General features: G+C 37.7%; 1 protein-coding gene across 1 annotated transcript in view; it reads right to left on the reverse strand.

Moving 5' to 3' along the window:
• Window positions 1–2,057: 2,057 nt before the first annotated feature.
• LOC131148567 (methyl-CpG-binding domain-containing protein 11-like) overlaps window positions 2,058–20,597 on the reverse strand; it is a 38,554-nt gene continuing 20,014 nt past the window's right edge. The window contains exons 2-3 of the mRNA XM_058098355.1: window positions 3,278–3,428; window positions 2,058–3,184 (exon numbers count right to left, since the gene is read on the reverse strand). Coding sequence (XP_057954338.1) covers window positions 2,382–3,184; window positions 3,278–3,428 — 954 coding nt within the window. The 3' untranslated portion in view covers window positions 2,058–2,381. The remainder of the gene's footprint in view (window positions 3,185–3,277; window positions 3,429–20,597) is intronic.

The following is a 20,597-nucleotide window of genomic DNA, read 5'->3' on the forward strand; positions in this document are numbered from 1 at the left end:
ATTTTGAGGTGTTAGTACATGTTTCTTGGCTTAGTACCATGCACATGATTATTTCTCTTGCTGCTCATAATTCTTGGCAAAATTTTCAAATGGATGTAAAATCGACATTGTTAAATGTAGTTCTTGAAGAGGAAGTATATGTTAAAGTAACCTGCAGATTATGTGAAAAATGAAAAAGTGGATAATTTACACACTTAAAATTAAAGCCTTATATGGATTGAAGCAAGTCCCAAGAGTGTGGTATACACACACATTGATTCTTATTTCCTAGATCATGAATTTTAGAGATATTCCCGTGAGCATACTGTATATGCTAAACATGATTTGCAAGATGGTACTCTTACTGTATTTATGTGTATGATTTGATTTTTACCAATAATAATTGAAAGATGTTAGCAAATTTTAGAGAGGCCGTGATTCTTTCTTTTTTTTTTTCTTTTTTTTTTGAGATGACGATGTCTTAGGAGTTGAAGTTTTTTGGATAGATGATAACAGTGTCCCAAAAGAGTACTTTGGGCTATGTTTTTCATCTATCCCAAAATATTTTCTTGGTCTTCTATAAAACAAGTGGTGGTTGTTGTTTCTATAGCTTTGATGGAGTACATTGCGACTACTAGTAGTGCTATTCAAGCAGTTTGGTTGTGTGGGACGCTCAGTATATTACAACATCATCAGGGTGGTCCTACAAGGGATTTTTTTTTTTTTTTTTTTTTTAGGATAATAGGTTCAATATTGTTTTGACAAAAAGTTCAATTCTTCATATTGACATCAAGCTCACTATATCCGGGGCTTGGTATGTAACAAATAAATTAGAGTTGAATTTGTATTTGAAGACCAAGTAAATACTTTTCTAAAACTAAAAGAATTAATGGATATAATCAATTTTGAAGAACTTAGTTTAAGAGAGGCTATGAAGGAATGAACCAAATTTCCTTTTTATTTAGTTTATAGGTTTCCATATGTAGTCATGTGTCTAAACTCTAGGTGTATAAGGAGTCTTACATATATGTGTCCATATGATTTTTTGTATATGTGAAGAAAACAAATAACAATTGCATTGCTCCCAATTATTCTAAGGAAATATTCATCATCTACTATTCATATATATTTTTATCTCTTTAAAGATTCTTAGTGGGGTTGCTCAGAAACTTGAAAGAATCTTAATGGACTTTTTTTATGATCAGGTGCAAGGAAGAGATATCATCAAGTGGGAGGTGGTGTGTAGATCTACAGAGGTGAGAGGGTTGAGTCTTAGTCATTGTCTAATGACACCACCCTCCTATCTAAATGGTCATAGTGTCTTTTTAAGGGGATAAATTCCCTTTGGCACGAAGTTATAAAACGTAAATTTGGCTAACAAAAGAAGTGAGATGCAAATGTGAACTTCAGAAGTTCCTTACAATTTTTTGGTTCGCAAAGCTATTCCTTTAGGTCGGGTCTCCGATCTATTAGTACAAGTCCAAGGAAATGGCAATAAGGCTCCTTATCTATTCCTTATCATGGACTCGTAACAATTTGGCTTATGATATTAATATAATTTTTTTACATAATTGATGCATTTCTAAGAGTAAACATTTCACAAACCAAAAAGTTAGCTGGAAGTCCACATCTTTGGCTTGCCTTTCTTCCTTTCACAAAGCTCTACTCTGCTCTTGGAATTTTCTTTTAGAAGTCTTAAATGGAGCTGGTGAAGCTTTCTTATTTGCTTAATTGTTTATAAGGTCCATCTCCAAAAAGTGATAAGGCTCGTGCACAATTGTCTCTAGATGAGCATACAAACCATTCCAAAAGTTCCTGTTTTTGGCATGCTACCTGAGATTGGGTAGCTACGTTAAGTTACAAGTTGAATTCTTATTTTTTTTCTGCGATTTCCCCGTCCCAGTGAAGCTTCTTCTTTCTATTAAATAACAAAATAAATGCATATCATACACGTAACATGTCAGAAATTGATAGATATCCCCTGCAACCCCTAAGCTACCCAAACCAAATGATAAGGCGGTAAATTTGAATAAACATCCCAGGAAGTGCGGAGGCAGAGAGGTTACAACAGGGAGAAGTAGTAAATGACAGGGGGATTGTGCGCCTACTGAGTTAAAACTGTCACACAGAACTGAGCGACTGATAGATGATGACAATGCGCCTATAGGCAGCATGCACATCAACATCATCTAATTGCTGTAAGAAATTCTAGCCGCAATTACAACACAGATCTTGTTGGTCAGATATCCTCTAATTGAACCCACAACAAAACAACACACAACAAAAAGACAAAATAAATGGAGAAATTATGAAACAGATACATGGAAAGTCCTCTTTTTAAGAATAAAAACATGTCAACAGCTAATTTTGGATGCACCCTTTTTTTGTTGGGGATGGTCACGCTACGCTTCCCCAACCCCCGTCGAATGATTCTCCACGCCTTGCCCATCACTAAGGCTACCTTTCTCTGGTCTAACTTCTCCCACATTGGTCAGCTTCTCAGCACACATTTCTTTAATAGAGTCGGCGTCTGCTTTGGTCCCCTCTGCATGGTCCTTCTCTACATTTACACAGGTTCCCTCGGAAGCTTTAACCTCTTTCTCAGAAGATACAATTTCATCGGGCACCGGCAGCAGGGGAGGAGCTTCTGCATGCTCTTTATGCTTTGCTGCCTCTTTCTCAGCTTCATTAATAGTCCCTACCAGTTTCTCAGTTTCTTTCTTTTCTTCTAGCATGGGACTTGGCTGTTTCTCAGCTTCCTCTTTCCTTTCCTCCGGCTCACAAGTTGGCATCGAGCTATTCCTACCCTGCTGCTCTTCCTTTCTGTCAGAAGTAGCTATATTAGTATCGTCCTGGTTCTGCAGTTTCTCAATGTTTAAGTCATCAATCTTTTGCTCAGTTTTCTGCTCCGAGTCCTTCCCAGTGTTTACAGCTGTAACATCTGCCTTGGCAGTAATCTTGCCCTCACTCTGCTCACCTACAACTGCACCCCCCTCCTCGTCTTTCATTTCTACATCACTAGTTTTTGCTGCTTCATCAGTTTTATCTTCTCCAACCTCATCATCTCCATCAGTATCAACCTTTTTCTCTTCTGAGCCCTTCTTTGAACTTGATTTCTTTCGCACTTTCTTTGGAGGCTCGCTTTCTGGTGTCTCTGTTGCCTTTGATTTCTCACTTATTCTTGAAGAACGCCTTGGAGTATCACCTGTCCACAGGTACATTTGAGCAAGTTATACTCACAACTGACCTTTATAAGTGCCTCTGTGGGTGTGTGCGTGAGAGGGAGAGGGAATAATACCTGTCCCCCAGTCAAATTCAGAGGCAGCAGGGCCTCCTGGGTGAGATTTGAGAAACTGATTCAAATGTCTCTTATTTTTTATCTCCTCACCAGTTGGTGTAATAAAAACAATTTCATTCCTCCGAGGGGTTCCAGTTTTCTTCGGGGTATACTGCATGTGCAAGTGAGGGAAAGCATTCAAAAATAGTACTGATAAGCCAAATGCAGATGAGCAGACTGCTCTCTGCAAAAAATAAAATAAAAAATAAAAAAATGAAAACAAACAAATCACAATCAAGAATAAATGCTTGTCAAATGCTACCAGTTATTTCATATTTTGTACTACCATTATAAGTAACAACATGACATCAGCTGCAGGTTCCCTAAAACCATTTCCCTCTATGCTGCATGTGGATTCATGAAATTAAAGCCTTGGATTTAGAATTGTGTTGGACAAAACTCAAAACTTGGAATTCAAAGCGGCAAAAATTCCAATGTGTGTAAAGAAAATATCAAAGAAACCAAGTGTAGAAGAACAAGAAAAGTAGCCTCTTTAGAAGCATTAATTAAGAGCAAATGACGAGCAAGCGACACCAACCTCTCTGGTTACAATATGGCTTGAAAACTTGCCGAGGAAACAATTTTAGACAGTTCCCAGTAACAGAAACAATGAACTCATTACAGTTACAGTGTAATTGCGTTGTCACTGCATCTGAACTATTTCCCAACCACAAAGGCTGGAGAAATACAATGATCAACAATAATCTTCAACAAAAACATAGTACTGTACAAGCTTAACTGATTTCCCTTCAAGTTTTGCAATAAACATGAAAGGCATCCCCACTCTCCCCATCTAAGACTCCCCAAAGAAAAAACAACCCCAAAGTTTTTGAATAATAATTATCCAGCGATCTGTGAATAGTATGAACATTCCAAAACACGGTAAGTAGTCATTTAGGAGCACCAAATCTAGCAATCAAAAGGTTTTCCCCCTCCAACAAAATAAAGTTCATGAAGAGACGAGAGAAAAGAGTATTGCAAACTAAATGAGGACAAGTAGCCCTCTCTACTAATCAAAGGAAAAAGGAATAGTGTTCTTAAGCTTATTCAATTCCATGGTTTTAAATCACGATAGCAAGTAGCGTAATGTAACAGTAACGGGTGCAATGGGAAGTGGGAGTAACGGATGTTACATAACAGGAAGCAGGTGTAACGGCTGTGAATTTTTTTAAAGCACGCACAACCTTGTGCATATTAGCATACTTGCATGTCATAAGTTTTTTAACTCTTCTTAGAAAGAGTTTTAGTGTATTTTTGGATCCTTTAGTTCAACTAAGTTATTTGGTAAAGGCAAGAAGTTTACATTTGTTTTATACCACCATTGATAGAAAAATTTCGTGTCCGCGCATGTTTATACTTCTCATTTTTCTTATGTGCCATAAATTCTTATGTATGCTAAATTAATTAATAAAACAAAATACACTATACACTCTTAATCTATTAGACACATAAGACATACGAATAATACAAATATAAAATAACTAAAAAAGAAAGAAGGTTTAAGTTGAAAAATATAGAACATAAATATCAAATTATTAATATTATCAAAATAAAATAATTTCCTAACAAGTTAGTATTTTCAAATTGTTAATTAATGCATCTCTTGTGAAAATTTAAAAAAAATAGCGAATTTTGTATCATTGTCATCCTTATTATAATATTTCCCCCTCTTGCAACATAGTATTGAGAATGATTTATGAAAAGGGGGAAAAAGTGAGAAGAAAAAGTAAAAAAATAAAAAATAAAAATTTGGTGTAACAGTCTTGTAGCAGTTATGTAACGGCCGTAGCGGCCTTTATGTAACAGTCGCTGTCTGTAACAGCCGCTACGACCGTGATTTTTCTTCCTACCGATTTCGTGGTGTGTAACGATATTAGTAACCAAAAAAACCGTTACGTAACGGCGTTACAAAAAGGTCGCGACCGTTAATTAAAATCAATTCTCTTTGACCCTTCTTTCCTCCTAAGATTTGGTAAACCTAAATCCGTCTTATCCAAACGATCTTGAGCGATCCAATCCAAGTTATTTTCTTCATCATTAAATAAAGAAATCCCTTCTAAATCTACCATAATATTGAGCATAATTTTTTTAATAACAAAAACGAATCTATTAATGAAGAGAATAATTATAGCGAATGGAGGATAAGAAATACTCTCCATAAAAAGTTTATGCAGGGTTACAGAATTTTCCTTGTTCACTGTTTTGAACATCTCTTCATTCTTCAAAAGTTTATGCAGCTTTAACCCTTGATTGTATGTGCCATACATATTTTCAAAGATGTGTGTAAAAAAATACCCCTAGCACATTGCACTTTTAAGGCCTGTGATATACCCAAATCCCACTCGTGCTCCATGAATGAATGTTTTCCGTTATACGCAGTGTTGAGCACCAAAAATGGAGCAATATATTCAACCATAAATATATTATGTGCAAGCGGACCATCAGAAGTCTAATACTTGGTAATTCCCACTAAAACTTCAATGAAGCAACACCCCCCACCCCAAAAGGCAGGACACTAGTTTACTAATGCTTTTATATCTCTCTTATAGAAACTTCAATGGATCGATTCCACTTTCTCATGAGAAACTACTTCGGAAACTACCTTCCCCCCAACTCCCACATCTCTCTCTCCCACTTTGCATCTCTCTTACTTCTCCTTGCCGGATACTCTAACCCTCAATTTAGACAATGTTTCTCTCTTCATATCCTTATAGAGCTTTTCCCAAGCTACTCTCTGAAGCACACTCCCTTTTTTTCCTATGATACAATGTTTTGTTGTTCTACTTAATATGACATCTTCCACTATATTTTAGTTTGTCCTCCTTAATTCAGTCTTTCTACCCATGTTTCTTCCTATTTCTCGATGCTATAGGTTTGTCATCACCCTTATGGCTGCTGATTACACAATGCAGAAAAGGGGAAAAGGAAGCTCTTTGCAGCTAAACCTCATCACTTCTTATCATTTCCAATAAAGGAAAACTCTTAAAAAATAGATCCTCCATATACCTAACAATTTCTTCCCTGATTCTGAAATCTAAGAAGTTGGAATTAAATGAGGTTACAACCATGTTAAAATCAATTATTCAAAAAACTGCTAAACAAAAAATTTTGAATAATAATTTTATAGAGAAACCTTACAATGATTACCTCAATAACTCTCATTCAACACACACAGAGAACACTCATCATTAAAGGCAATTAAGGTGAGCTAGTAAAGCCTACGTTAGATGCAGACCTTCAAACCAACTGGACACAACAAACCTCATGAACCCCAATGACCAACTTATTTCAGATGGTACTTGGGCTTAGTTTGGCCCCTCTTGAGGCAGATGAAAAGGAAATTTTGGAAAAGAACGCATGAAAAGGAGCTTCTGAAAAAAATGTTTGTCCTTCCTGTGAAAGAAACATGAGTGTTTGGCAAGAACAAAGTGAAGCTGACCATCAGATTTTGGCAAACCAATTGTATGCTGGCTGAAATGTTTAAAATGACAAAAGTGGACATTTATGCAAGGAAATATATATAACGTGTGGATTATTTTGCAATACTCGACAAAATTAAGGACAGTGAATAATCTTGTAGAAAAAGGCAAGTTTTGGCTTTTAGAAGATCCAAATCCATAACCTACCCAAAAATCCAAAAGCCAGTTTTCTAAAAAAGTTTTTTTAAAAGCTCCAAATCAATAACTTTCTAAAGCAACCCTAAAATCCAAAAGCCATTTTTCTAAAAAAAGTTGTTTTAAAAGCTCCAAATCATTAATTCTCAAAAGCTACCCAAAAATCCAAGCGTCAGTTTTCTAAAAAAGTAGTTTACCAAACTTCCATTTTTTTTTTTTTGAAGTTCATTTGCAAAAGGGGGGCCAAATTTAACCTTAATACATTTTGAATAATTTCTCTCTCCAATACCCAGGGCCACTCAGGATCATTTATCATCATTTCTATTATTGGACAAAACAGGGGGAGTAGACTAAGCTAATATTGTGGGAGTAAATAACTTTTGCCCCACTCCAAAACCACCATGGACAATTAAGCAACAAATTTAATCATTTCAATTATTACACAAAAGCAAGGTTTATTAACTAACCAATTTTTGTCTCTTAAGAGTGCCCCTAGTTCACATGACCCCTAAACTGCAAAATGAGAAAAGGTTTCATAAAATAACCTACTGTTATTTCAATTAAAAACTTAAGAAATATTTTTTTCAATATTAGCAATATTAATAAAGTTACAAGAAGTGCAGCAACAGAGAGAGAGGGAGAGAGAGTAGAGAGAAGATTTTACAAGATTAACATTCAAAAGTAAATTAATATATAAATAACAGTTCTATGAAGTCCTAGCTCCCTTACACATCACTCTTGATTATAGTGGAGGAAGCCCACCAGGGTCTCTTGACATCAGACACCCATGACCCACCATTTATAAGCTAAACACAGTGCACTGTTTTTTTTGCCCTGGTGGTTTCAACTTCTTGAACATTCCCTTAAAATTTTTAAAATAGCCTTCTCTTTTTCTTCAAATATTCTTTAAGGCATGCTTTTCTCCATTAAACTCGTTGTCCAAACCCTCGCCCAAACAATAGCTAGTTGGAGTCTGATGCAGGGAAGTGTTTAAAATTTTGCTAAAAACTACCTAAAATCTTGCTACCAGCGCCAAACGTCAAAAAATAGCTTAAGCAATTAGGTTGTGGCCAACAATGAATGAGGTTCCACTTTTTTGCACTTAAGAGCCGCTTAAGAGGAGATGAACTCTTAAAAGTTTAGTGAACCAATCTTGTTTGGTCAACTTCTTAATTGATGTTGAATTACCTCTGACCGAACTAGTAATTTTTCCAGTGCTGATTCGATAAGAAGTCCATTCAGAGATGCTGTAGGACATTTTTTCCCCCTAAAAGTGTGTACTCCACAACATCCCACGACACACTTCTCTTTATCCCAAAAAATTTATCTTACACACATTCAGTAGTTAAGCAACCAAAATAATTCAGCATTCAACTTTAGAGACTTTTCCGTACTTTCCCAAAAAAAAAAAAAATTGTTAAAGCTTGAAGGTATCATTTCCAAAACTCCTGCTGAATTCAAAAATATAGGAAAAATGAAAATGACATAGGAATAACATATGGTGAAGTATTTGTTAAAATTTTATTTAAAAAAAGTTCAGACAGACTTTGGCCAAAGCAACAAAAGCACTAAAAATTAGAGCAAATTGGATGTAGGTGATCCCACACAATTCAAACTGATACTTATGCTGCAAACTGGGTATGAGACCTGGGTTCATGTTCCAGCAATGGAATCATTTTAATTTTTCTGATGTCAAAATTTTAGGGGCAAAGTCCCTAATCCACTTTCAATAAAGCTCTCCTTGGGATGGCTTTGGAGATTCGTGAAGAATAACCTTTGGAGGCAAGTCATTGCTTCAAAATATAGTCTTCTGCGTAAAGGTTGGGCCACTAAAGACTGGAGAGGAGCGCATGGTGTCGAACTTTGGGAATTCATTAGAATTTAAAAAAGGTTAGTAGGAATTTTTTTAACTTACATCAGCTTCTGATTGGGCAAAGGGATTATATTTTTCTTCTGGCTAATATATGGTGCATTCAATCTCCCCTTAGTACCAAATTCGCTTCTATCTTCAGTTTGGCTCATGAAAAGAATGTCATCTCCAAAATTTTTACTAAGGGAATATTTGGAACATTCCTTTGATTAGGAATGCTTTAGATTGAGGAATAGAGCAACTTACTGTACTTTTTTTATGGCTTATACAAAATCCACAACCGTGACACAACAAACAATCACAAGTAGAACTTGGACAAAAATGGCATGTTCACATCAGATCAAACTCATCCACCAGCAGGAATCATAAACAACTTCCCTTAGAGGCGTATCTGGAAAACAGCAGTCCCCACAAAAGTTGCTTCTTTTGTGTGGGAGGCAACACTGGGAAAATTCCTTACCGTCAACCTTCAAAAAAGGGGGCTGCCCCTTGTAAATAGGTGCTTCTTGTGTTTAGAAAGTCAGAAACTGTTGATCGCATCCTGTTGCACTGTCCTGGAACAATGTGAGAGCCGGTCATTTCCTCAATCAGGCATTGGTGAGCTATAGGTGGGACAATGGAAGGTGAGTTATGGGCTTGGAAAGGAATCCGCACTAGCAAGGAGAGGAAGAAATCCTTGTCTCTCATTCCCCTTGCCATCTTTTGGTTTGTGTGGAGGAAAAGGAATAAGAGAGCCTTTGAAGGAACGACAACGCCCCTACATGTTTTTAAAGACTGATGGATTACTACTGTTACTAGATGGCATAGGGGGTTGTCTTTAGTTGAGTCACTTGTAATTCTTTTTTTTTTTTTTTTTTTTTTTTATAGCAGGTAAGTCCATTGTTGTTTGTACATGGGTCGCATCCCCTAATAAAAATAGTTATTTTGATGTCAAACATGACTTCTCACATTGCTCACAATACGGAAGCACAGCCTTAGAAGGCCTCTTACTCTGCAGTAGATTGTTAGTGTTAGCTCTATTACAAACAACCAACCAAATAAAAGCCTTGATTTTAGAGGGAATGTTAGCCTTCCAAATACTACATAATATAAAGAAGACAAATTTTCTGAGATCAAAACTCAAGAAATATTTGCAAGGAAAATCCCCAAAGGCCCCAACCTCCATTTCCTCGGATCCTCCCTATTGGAAGGAAAGCAACCCTCCAATAACCTCAACGAAGATGCAAGTTCCACCACCTCTTTACAAAAATGAAAATTCCATGAAAAATCTCCCCCTTACAAATCAAAAATGAAACAGCCCATTATGTAACAAAGAAAGACGATACAAACATGGACACAGTATGAAAAAGAAATAAATAAATAAATAAATAAAACCATTACCGAACTCAAATTTGGTAAAAGAAATAAGAAGTGGATGCTAGCTACCCCTGCAGGAACTTAGCTAAGCCTACACCCAGGAACTTAAAAAATGAACAAAAAAAAAAAAATGGAATGCTAGAACCACAAGACTGAATAACTGTGACACAACCACCTAAACAAAAAAGAGCACCTTCCTATCCACCCATATGCTTAGGCACTAGCACAAGAGCCCCAAAACCCACCAACCTAGGATTACCACCCAGAGGAACCCCTAAGTACATCAAAGGCCAATATAAAGTGGCACAACCTGCTAAAGAAGCCAACTCCAGAGATCTATCCACACCCAAATTAATACCATCAACCCCACTCTTCTCTAAATTAACTTTTAACCTTGAAACACAATCAAAAAACTGTAAAATGGTAAGCTCATTTAAAAGAGACTCCCTATCCACTAATCAAAAAAGCAGCATCATCATCAACAAACTGAAGATGCTATGCTATCAACTACCCTACCCCTACCATTCTACTCAAACAATTAACTACCAAGCCAAATAAGATCCAGGATAATGGATCTCCTTGCCTAACACCCCTTAAATCCTTAAACCACAATTTAGATTCCCCACTAACACTAATAGGAAATGAAGCAAAAGAGAAACAATCCCTCATCCACGTCCTCCACCTATACTCAAGCCTATCCTCTCTAAAACCTTACCTAAAACATCCAACCAACTTGATCATAAACCTTTTCAAAATCCAATTTGAAAACAATACCTCTCATTTTACTCCTTTTTCACATCTTCCACAACCTCATTAGTCGCTAAAACAGCATCCACAAGCTGCTTAACTCATCCTATTTGCAAGCATCTTTGCAATAATCTTACATACAATGCCTAAGACGACAAATGAACCAAAAATCATTCACATTAATAGATCTACTTTTCTCAGGCACCAAAGTAAAGAAAGTTGAGTTACCCAAAGCTTTATCCCTATCCATCCCAAACACCACCTTTCTAAACTCACTTTCCAACTATTGATCTACAAAAATGGTATTCCAATCCAACACCTCTATCTAGGCCTACCTTCATCCCTCTTTTTAAGAAAACATATATGCAAAAACATCAATAAGCTCCTTAGCTATCACAACACAATCAGAAGTAACCTCTCCTTCTTTCACCTCCAACTCCCTCATAACACTTCTTTTCCTCTTACCATTGGCCAAAGTAAGAAAGAATTTAGTGTTACCCTCACCCTACCTAACCCACTCATGCTATGTCCAACTCCTCACTTCCCTAAAAGTTGCCTCCTCTTAACTCATTTTTTCAACAACAACCCCCCCCCCCCCCCCCCTTCTTTTTTTTTCCTTAACCTCCTCCTATACCAATAGATAGATCCCTCTCCTCTTTCCTATCTAACAACTCCAAATTTTCCCAAATGTTGTTTATCTTAACTCTATTATCTCCTTAAACTTCAATACTCCACTTATTCACCACATCCATCTACTTTTGGAACTTTCTCATGAACCTAATAATAGAATGGTTCGAATTGTCCTCTCTTTTGAGAGGGTCTTTCATTATATAGGCAAGACTGCTAGTTATACAAGGAAACTCAAATCTGTACATACTAATTACACAAAGTGATCTTAGGAAGCTATATATGGTCAACCAGCTAATTTACATAAAGCGATTTTAGGAAGCTATACACGGTAAGCTAAATCTCCTCTCCTATTTATGAAAATATATACAGCCTAGATTAATAGCTATTAACAAGGCATAATTTATGGTTTTCTATTGACAACCCCCCTCAAATTGATGTGAATTATCCATGAGCATCAATTTGTTTGTAAGAAAATTACGCCATTGCCGTGTGAGAGCCTTGGTGAAAATATCTACCACTTGAAGATTGCTAGACACATGAGGAAGAGTGATAGTCAAAGCTTCAAACGCCTCACAGATGAAGTTGCAATCAACTTCGATATGTTTAGTGCGTTCATGGAAGATGGGATTGGCCGAAATGTGAATGGCACTAGTATTATCCGCATGAAGAGAAGTAGGACCACCTAGAAGGAAGCCAAGTTCAGCCAATAGCCCTCGGAGCCGATGTATCTTGGCGCAAGCTTGGAATATGGCCCTATCTTCGGACTCAGTAGAGGACTTAGAAACACGGTCCTGTTTCTTGCTGTTCCAAGAAATAAGAGCCGGACCAAGAAACATACACCAACCCGTAGTAGAACGTCAAGTGTCACTAAACCCAGCATAATCAGCATCACTATATGCTACAAGATCAAGTGTAGTACCAGCAGGATAGAAAAAGTCCCCACAAAGCTGTGCCATGGACATAGCGAATGATTCGTCGAACTGCAGCCATATGAAGGTGCCAAGGGAAAGCCATGAACTGACTAACCTATTGGACTGCATAAGAAATATCAGGTCTAGTAATTGTAAGATAGACCAAGCTGCCAACCAGTGTACGATAGGCTACAGGGTATGATAACAAGTCACCCTCTTCTTTGCGCAGCTTGAGATTAAGTTCCATAGGAGTATCAAGAGGGGTAGAGTCCTGGAGACCAGCAGCAGCCACCAAATCCTGGGCATACTTGTGCTGTGACAGAAAAATACCACGTGAACCAGCAGTAATTTCAAGACCAAGAAAATACACATGAGATCCCAGATCCTTCATGTGAAAAAAGTCCTGTAAATACTGCTCTAATTGGGAGATCTGAACCGAATCAGTACCCGTGATGATTATGTCGTCAACATACGCCAAGAGAATGACAACACCAATCTCAGTTTTGCGAAGAAACAAAGATGCATCATACTTGCTTTTGAGAAAAGCAAACTTGAGTAGGATAGAAGTAAATTTCTCATACCATGCACGAGGGGCCTGTTTGAAACCATACAAGGAGCGATGCAACTTGCACACTGCCGAAGTAGGGGTGGAAAGTAAACCTGCAGGAGGATGCATATAAACATTTTCCTTAAGATCCCCGTGAAGAAAGGTGTTCTTCACATCCATTTGGTGGAAACCCCAATTTTGAGAAGTGGCAATAGCCAAAATTGTGCAGATTGTGGTCATTTTGGCCACCGGAGAAAAAGTTTCCTCGTAATTTACTCCATATTCTTGATTATTTCCAAGAGCTACTAAGCGGGCTTTATACCTGTCCAAACTACCATCAGACTTAACCTTAATAGAATAGACCCACTTACATCCAAGTGGAGTCACACCAGCAGGACAATCCACCACTTCCCAAGTCTTATTAGCCTCAAGAGCACATAGTTCCTCCTGCATGGCCTGCTGCCAGCATTTCTCTTTGACTGCCTATGAGTAACCAGTAGGAATAGCAATGGAAGATAGAGCGGCAGACAGTGCAGAAGTACCTGCCTTACGTGACGGGAATCCATAACAGTCAGGAGGACCAGATACTCTAGAGGAGTGGTGCAAAGGAGCATATGGCAAGACAGGAGCAGAAGGGGGCAGCACTGGAGGTCTCCGCTGGTATACCATGCCTGGCTGGAACCTTTCAACATGAGTACTAGGAGCCCTAAAAGAGTCATCAAAAGAAGGCAACAAAGCAACAGAAGACTCCGGTGAGGAAGACATAGGAAAGAACCATTGATTTTCAAAAAAGAGCACATTCCTTGAAACACAAACCCGATTAGAGTTTGGATCATACAATCAATAACCCTTTCGTGTGACACTATATCCCAAGAAGGCACAATGGATGGATTGGGCAGAAAGCTTGTTTCTGTCCGGTGGGGGAAGATGCATAAAGCATACACACCCAAAAATGTGAGGATTTGTATAGGTAGGATTGTGATGATAAAGCCTGAAATATGGAGACTCGAAATCCAAAACTTGGGAAGGAAGTCTATTTATAAGAAAGGTTGTTGTGGTAAGTGCTTCAACCCAAAATGTAGGAGGAACCAAAGACTCAATGAGCATGGTCCGGACAACTTCTAAAAGATGACAATTCTTTCATTCAGCTACTCCATTTTGTTGTGGAGTATATGGACAAGAACGTTGAGAAATAATACCTTTAGATTGCAAGAAAGAATGGAACAAAGACCATCCCACCTCCTATCAACCTCCTCATTTCAGGTATTCCCTAGCCAATGGAGAAAAGAATTGGATCCAACCACATATTTTCAAACCTTAAAGGCATAGGATCACACTAAACCTTTCTAGACTCTTTTAAAAATATAAACATGATTAGACATAGGCTTAGACAAAAATTGAGAAGGGTTTGGAAATTCATCTTCACACTCTCCATGAAATAAGAATGTATCTAATTGACTCATAAGTTGTAGTCACTCCATTCCCATCTCCAAGAAAATAAATCATTACTCATTTGAACATCACTTAACCCACACTCTACAATAAAATTATCAAAATTATTCATGCTAGAAGAAAACCTCCTGTTAATACTTGATATATATTGTCAGCCCCCAACCTAATAGCTTAAGCTTATAGGTAAAGTGGTAATCTAACATGGTATCAAAGCTAGTTACCAGGAGGTTCTGGTTCTAGTCTTGTTGCACATGTTTAAAAATTATTGTATTCCCTGTAATGGGTGTTATTTATCGAGCGTTTATCTCCCCATGTGCCGTTAGGACTGCATGTGCAGGGCGATGTTAGGGCTTGATATGCATTGTTTTGGCCCACAACCTAATAAGCTTTTATGGTAAGGTGGTAATCTAACACCTCCCTACCCCCTTTCTCTCTAAGAAACCTCACCATATTAAAACCCCTCCCTCACCCCCCACCCCCCCCCCCCCAAAACCCTCTCTTCACAAAATAAATAAATAACTTAAACACTGGCCTAGATAGACCAGACACAAATGTAACCCACCACTAAACCCTACCACTACTACCTAACAACACAAATAAAGAACAGCAACCCACATGACTATCATCTAACAAATGGAGTGTCCCAGAACACCCCTCCTTATATCTCCCCCTCCCCCTCCATAATCTACCTTCTCAAGTTCAATTTCCTGAATAAAACCATATCAAGAACATTTCTACTAAAAACTTCCTTTATATGCCCTCTCTTCCTCACATCCCCAAAAACCTCTCGCATTCCAACTAATTATCTCACATTTTTACTATTTTACCCCCCTTATCTATACCCTTACCACCAGCCCCACCACACCCCCAAAGTAATAATAATAATAATAATAATAAATAAATAAATAAAAGAATTAGCTAATTTATTCAACTCCTTTGGAACCTTCTTTTTCTTCCTCTCATGGATCCTAGGAGTGACAACCACATTCAAATCCCTCCCTAACTCAAAACCGATACCCTCAAGGAGTACTTGCATGTCCATGATTAGTCACAGTGGTCCCTCACACTTTACTAGTTCAATTGCTAACATTTCCCCCTCATTAGCTTCCTCTCTTTGGCACAAGTTATTATCAGTAACTTCCAGAATAGGTAAAATACTTTTTTGAGAATTTAAGTGCCCATTGTTTTCCTTGTTCGTTCAATCTCAGCCTTACCCACACATCAATTTTAGAGTCAAAAACATTGGAAGTTCCAAATGATAAATATAGACCCAAGATCCCTCCTCAAGTACATTTTCTAATTGGTTTGATGTTCTTTAAATGATGAACACTAGCCTCTACTTCTTCAGCTTCTAGGTCCATCATCCCCACTTCCTCTTGCCCAAACAAAGCACAATCACCCACTAACAATATGCCTTCAGTGCACCCCTCAATAATTTTCTGAAATTAATCTTAACAACAATAACAATTGTAATAACAATAAATAATTATTATAATAATAACAATAACAATAACGAAATAATAAGAATAACAATACTAATATATTATTATAATAATTAATATAGATTCTAAAAATATAACAAGAAAATCCAAAAAAAAAAAGTAGTAGTAGTGGTTGTTGTTGTTGCTGCTGTATTCATAGCCCATAACCTAAAAGCTTAAGTTTTAAGCTTTTAGGTAAAGCAGTAATCTAACAATTATTATAATTATTATTATCATTTTTAAACAAATGTAAAAAAAACAATATATATATATATATATATATATAAAAACCAAAAAATGTATAAATTTTCAATAAGGTTGAATTGAAGTCATATATTTAAAAGATTGAAAAATTAAATATTTCCAAATTAGGGGCATTTTTGAAAAATGGATTTGTTGACACGCAGAGATTTTCCGATCAACAAAATAAATAGAACAAAGAACATTCACAGAAAAAATATAGACGAGAGATTTTACATGGTTCGGCAAGATTGCCTACGTCCACAGAGCGTGTACTTGAAGAAAAATCCAGTATGAAATGATGGCAGTACAAGATCTTATCAGACTCTCCCCAATCCCAGATCCCCTGTACACCCCTTCACTTGTCAAACTAGTGAAGAAAAATCTTTCTAGAGAGAAAGCCCCCTCTAGCTCTCCTTGCACAAAATGACAAGCAATCCACTTTTTTTCCCATGGCTTACAAACATATATATGACACCACACAACCATTGAATTTAGAGACAATCCAACAGCTGTAATAAAAGCCACAATAAATAAATAATAAAAAACATATTTTTTTAACAATCTCCACCTTGGCTTTTAATCACAACCAAGCACAACATTCCATCCCCACACTGTGGAATGCTCTGTCAACAATCAACAAGAGATTACATTAACTAAGTCCAGACAGTGCTTGAACTTAGTGTGGATCTTCAATAACTGGAACTTACCACTTTCAACCCAACCTCTAACTGCATGGTACCGCACGTCAATATGCTTCGTGCGACCTGATTCCTTGCCAAGTGGATCGCACTCTGACTATCATAGAATACATGTAACCGCATAACACCAACTTCCTGAATCAATCCAGTTAACGACAAAGCCTCCTTACCTGCCTCTGCCAAAGCTATGTATTCAGCTTCTGTAGTAGACAAAGTTGTAGTAGGTTGCAACATAGCCTTCCAACTAATGGAACCACCAGCCATGGTAAAAATGAAGCCAGAAGTAGACCTCCTCTTATCTAAATCATCTGCATAATCGGAGTGCACATAACCCTGAACATTACAATCATCAGTACTTTCAAACAAGATACCATAATTAGAAGTGCCGCGCAAATATATGAAAATCCATTTCACCGCATTCTACTTGGATTAGTCATCTATTTGCTTACCAAACTAACTGCATATGACAAATCTAGTCTACTACATACCATAGCATACATCAGACTCCCTATTGCACTGGCATATGGCACACTAGCCATATCTAACTTATCCTCATTCCATGCCAAGGATCTTTTTAGCTGCACCAAGATCCTTCATCTCAAACTCATCCTGTAACCTGGCTTTCAAGACATTCAACTCATCAGTATTATCAAAGGCAATTAACATGTCATCCACATATAGCATAAGGATCACATATACACCACTGTTAAGCAATCTAAAGTAAACACAACTGTCATAACTGCTTCTAACATACCCAATCCTCAACATATAAGAATCAAACCTCTTATACCATTGCTTAGGGGATTGCTTTAAACCATAAAGAGACCTATTCAACTTACATACTAGGTGTTCTTTACCTTGTTCCACAAACCCCTCCGGTTGCTCCATAAAGATATCTTCCTCCAACTCACCACAAAGGAAAACTATCTTTACATCCATCTGTTCCAGATCTAAATCATGCATGGCAACCAATGCTAACAAGGATCTAATAGAAGCATGCTTAACAACAGGAGAAAATATTTCATTATAATCTATACCTTCTTCCTATTTGTATCCTTTTGCTACTAACCTGACCTTATATTTTATCCCTTCTTATTCTTAAGTAGGTTCTTTCTTTCTAAAAACTCATTTACAACCAATCAACTTCCTGTCCTTGGGCTTCTGAACCAACACCCAAGTGTTATTCTTATGAAAAGACTCCATCTCCTCAACCATTGCTCCAAGCCAACTATTTCGTTCAGAACTCTGAACTGCTACCTGAAAATCAGAAGGATCTCCACTACTAGTAATCAAAGCAAAAGCAACTAAGTCCTCAAACCCATACCTGACTGGAGGCTTAACATTCCTCATTTCTCAGCCAATGGTTAGCCCTGTAGGCTCATGTCTATCACCTGTCTGAGAAATTTCCTGAGGAACTGTAGCCCGTCTCACTGTATCCTATGCAATAGAATCAATAACAATAGAGTATTACCCATACCTAAATTCTGAATACTATCCAGCTCCACCTGAATAGGTACTCTCGCTAAATCAGACTCCACCTTCTTATCAGCATTCTCCTTCGACATGGCTTCCTCATCGAAGACCACATCCCTACTAATGACCACCTTCCGTGCCATAGGATCCCACAACCAGTATCCCTTCACTCCTTGGAAACCAAGAAATACGCACAGTTTGGACTTAAGAGTCCAACTTTGATCTTTCCTGTTCCTACACATGCACATATGATGGATAACCAAATATTCTCAACACAGAGTAATCTACTGGCTTACCTGTCCATACCTCCTCAGGAATCTTGGAGTCAATAGCTGCAGAAAGAGACCTGTTTACTAGGTAGCATGCCATACTCATTGCTTCTACCCAGAATGACATAGGCAGATTAGCCTAAATCCTCATACATCTTGCCCTCTCTAGTAATGTTCTGTTCATCCTTTCAGCCACCCTATTCTGCTGTGGCCCAAGTGAAACTGTATAGTGCCTAATGATCCCCTCTTCCTTACAAAAGTCAATTAACTAGCTGTTTTTGTACTCCAATCCATTGTCAGATCTCAGAAACTTCACCTGTTTCCCTGTTTGTTTCCCTACCTGAGTTTTCCATTCCCTGAATTTACTAAATACCTCATTCCTGTGCTTCATAAAATACACCCAGACTTTCCTGAAAAAGTCATCAATAAATGAGACAAAATAAATAACACCACTATGAGACTGTACCTGTATTGGACCCCCATACATCTGAATGAATGTACTCTAGCACCTCCTTGCTCATATGCTTTCCTGTTCTAGAACTCACCCTGCGCTATTTACCAAACAAATAGTATTTACAAAACTTAAGCTTAGAACAAGAATAACCTCCCAATAAGTTCTGCCTGTGCAGCTCCTGCAAACCACACTCACTCATGTGACCCAACCTCATATGCAACAGAGTAGTATCATCTGCATTTGTATCTGAAGAGGTACTAGCTGCAGCTCCACCTGTCATTGTACTACCCACCATAGTGTACAAATTGTTCCTCAAATGACCCTTCATTACTACTAGTGAACCTCTAGCCACTTTCAGCACACCATCCTTAGCTGAAAAAGAGAACCATTACTGTCCAAAGAGCCCAAGGAAATCTGATTCTTTTTTAGATCTGGAACATGCCTCAAATCCCTGATGGTTCTAACTACACCATCAAACATCCTGATTCTGACCGTTCCAATACCAAGAATACCACAAGAAGCATCATTACCCATCAACACCGTCCCTCCAGAGATTGGTTCATAGGAGTCAAACCAGTCCTTGTATGGACACATGACAAAAGCACGCCGAATCCAAAGTCCAGGTATCGGCTAAGTAACTGGAACCTGTAGTAACAGCCAAAAGAACCCCATCAAAAACAGATGAACTACTCTCTACTTCAATAGCTTGCTCAGTCTTCTTCCTATTCTTTTCCTCTAAATCTCTTTTCCTCCTTAAACGGTCCTTCTTCATATGCCCTTCTTTCCCACAATAAAAACAACCACTCCTCCAGTTCCCATTCTTACCCTTAGACTTGGATCGAGATTTCCCTCGATTCCAATTACCCCTACTAGAACTCCTGCCCCGCTATTAGCTAGACTCACCCTTAGCCACCAACCCTTCTTCATGTCCTGGATAATCTAGTTTGTGAAAATTCTCACTCTCCAGAATGGCAATAGTCACCTCATCAACTGTAAGAGTCTCCTTACCTAGCAGTAGTGTGGTTTTCAAAGTATCAAGTGAACTGGGAAGCGAATACAACAGAATCAATGTTTTATCTTCCTCCTCAATTTTTACCTCAATACTCGGCAACTACGTGATTATTTTATTGAAATAATTGAGGTGATCTCTGAATTCTGTGCCCTCAGTCATTCTCAACTGATACAACAGTTTTTTCAAATACAGTCTATTAACTAAGGACTTGGACGTATAAATATTCTCCAATTTTTTCCAAAGCTCAACTGGTGATGTCTCATTCAACACACTGTATTTAATTTATGGAACTAAACTTAAGCGAATGGTACTTACCGCTTTCATTTCCAGCTCCTCTCATTAATCATCTGACATGATCTCTGACTTCTTGTCTTTCCCATACAGTGCCTTAATCAGTCCTTGTTGGACCAACACATCCTTCACAGTGCTCTGCCACAAACTGAAATTATTTTTTCCATTAAAGGGCTTCACCTCGAGCTTGGCCATCGAAGTACTCGCCATTTTAAAAAAACAATAATAATAAT

This window comes from Malania oleifera, chromosome 2, assembly GCF_029873635.1.
Source record: "Malania oleifera isolate guangnan ecotype guangnan chromosome 2, ASM2987363v1, whole genome shotgun sequence".
NCBI classification, from domain to species: Eukaryota; Viridiplantae; Streptophyta; class Magnoliopsida; order Santalales; family Ximeniaceae; genus Malania; species Malania oleifera.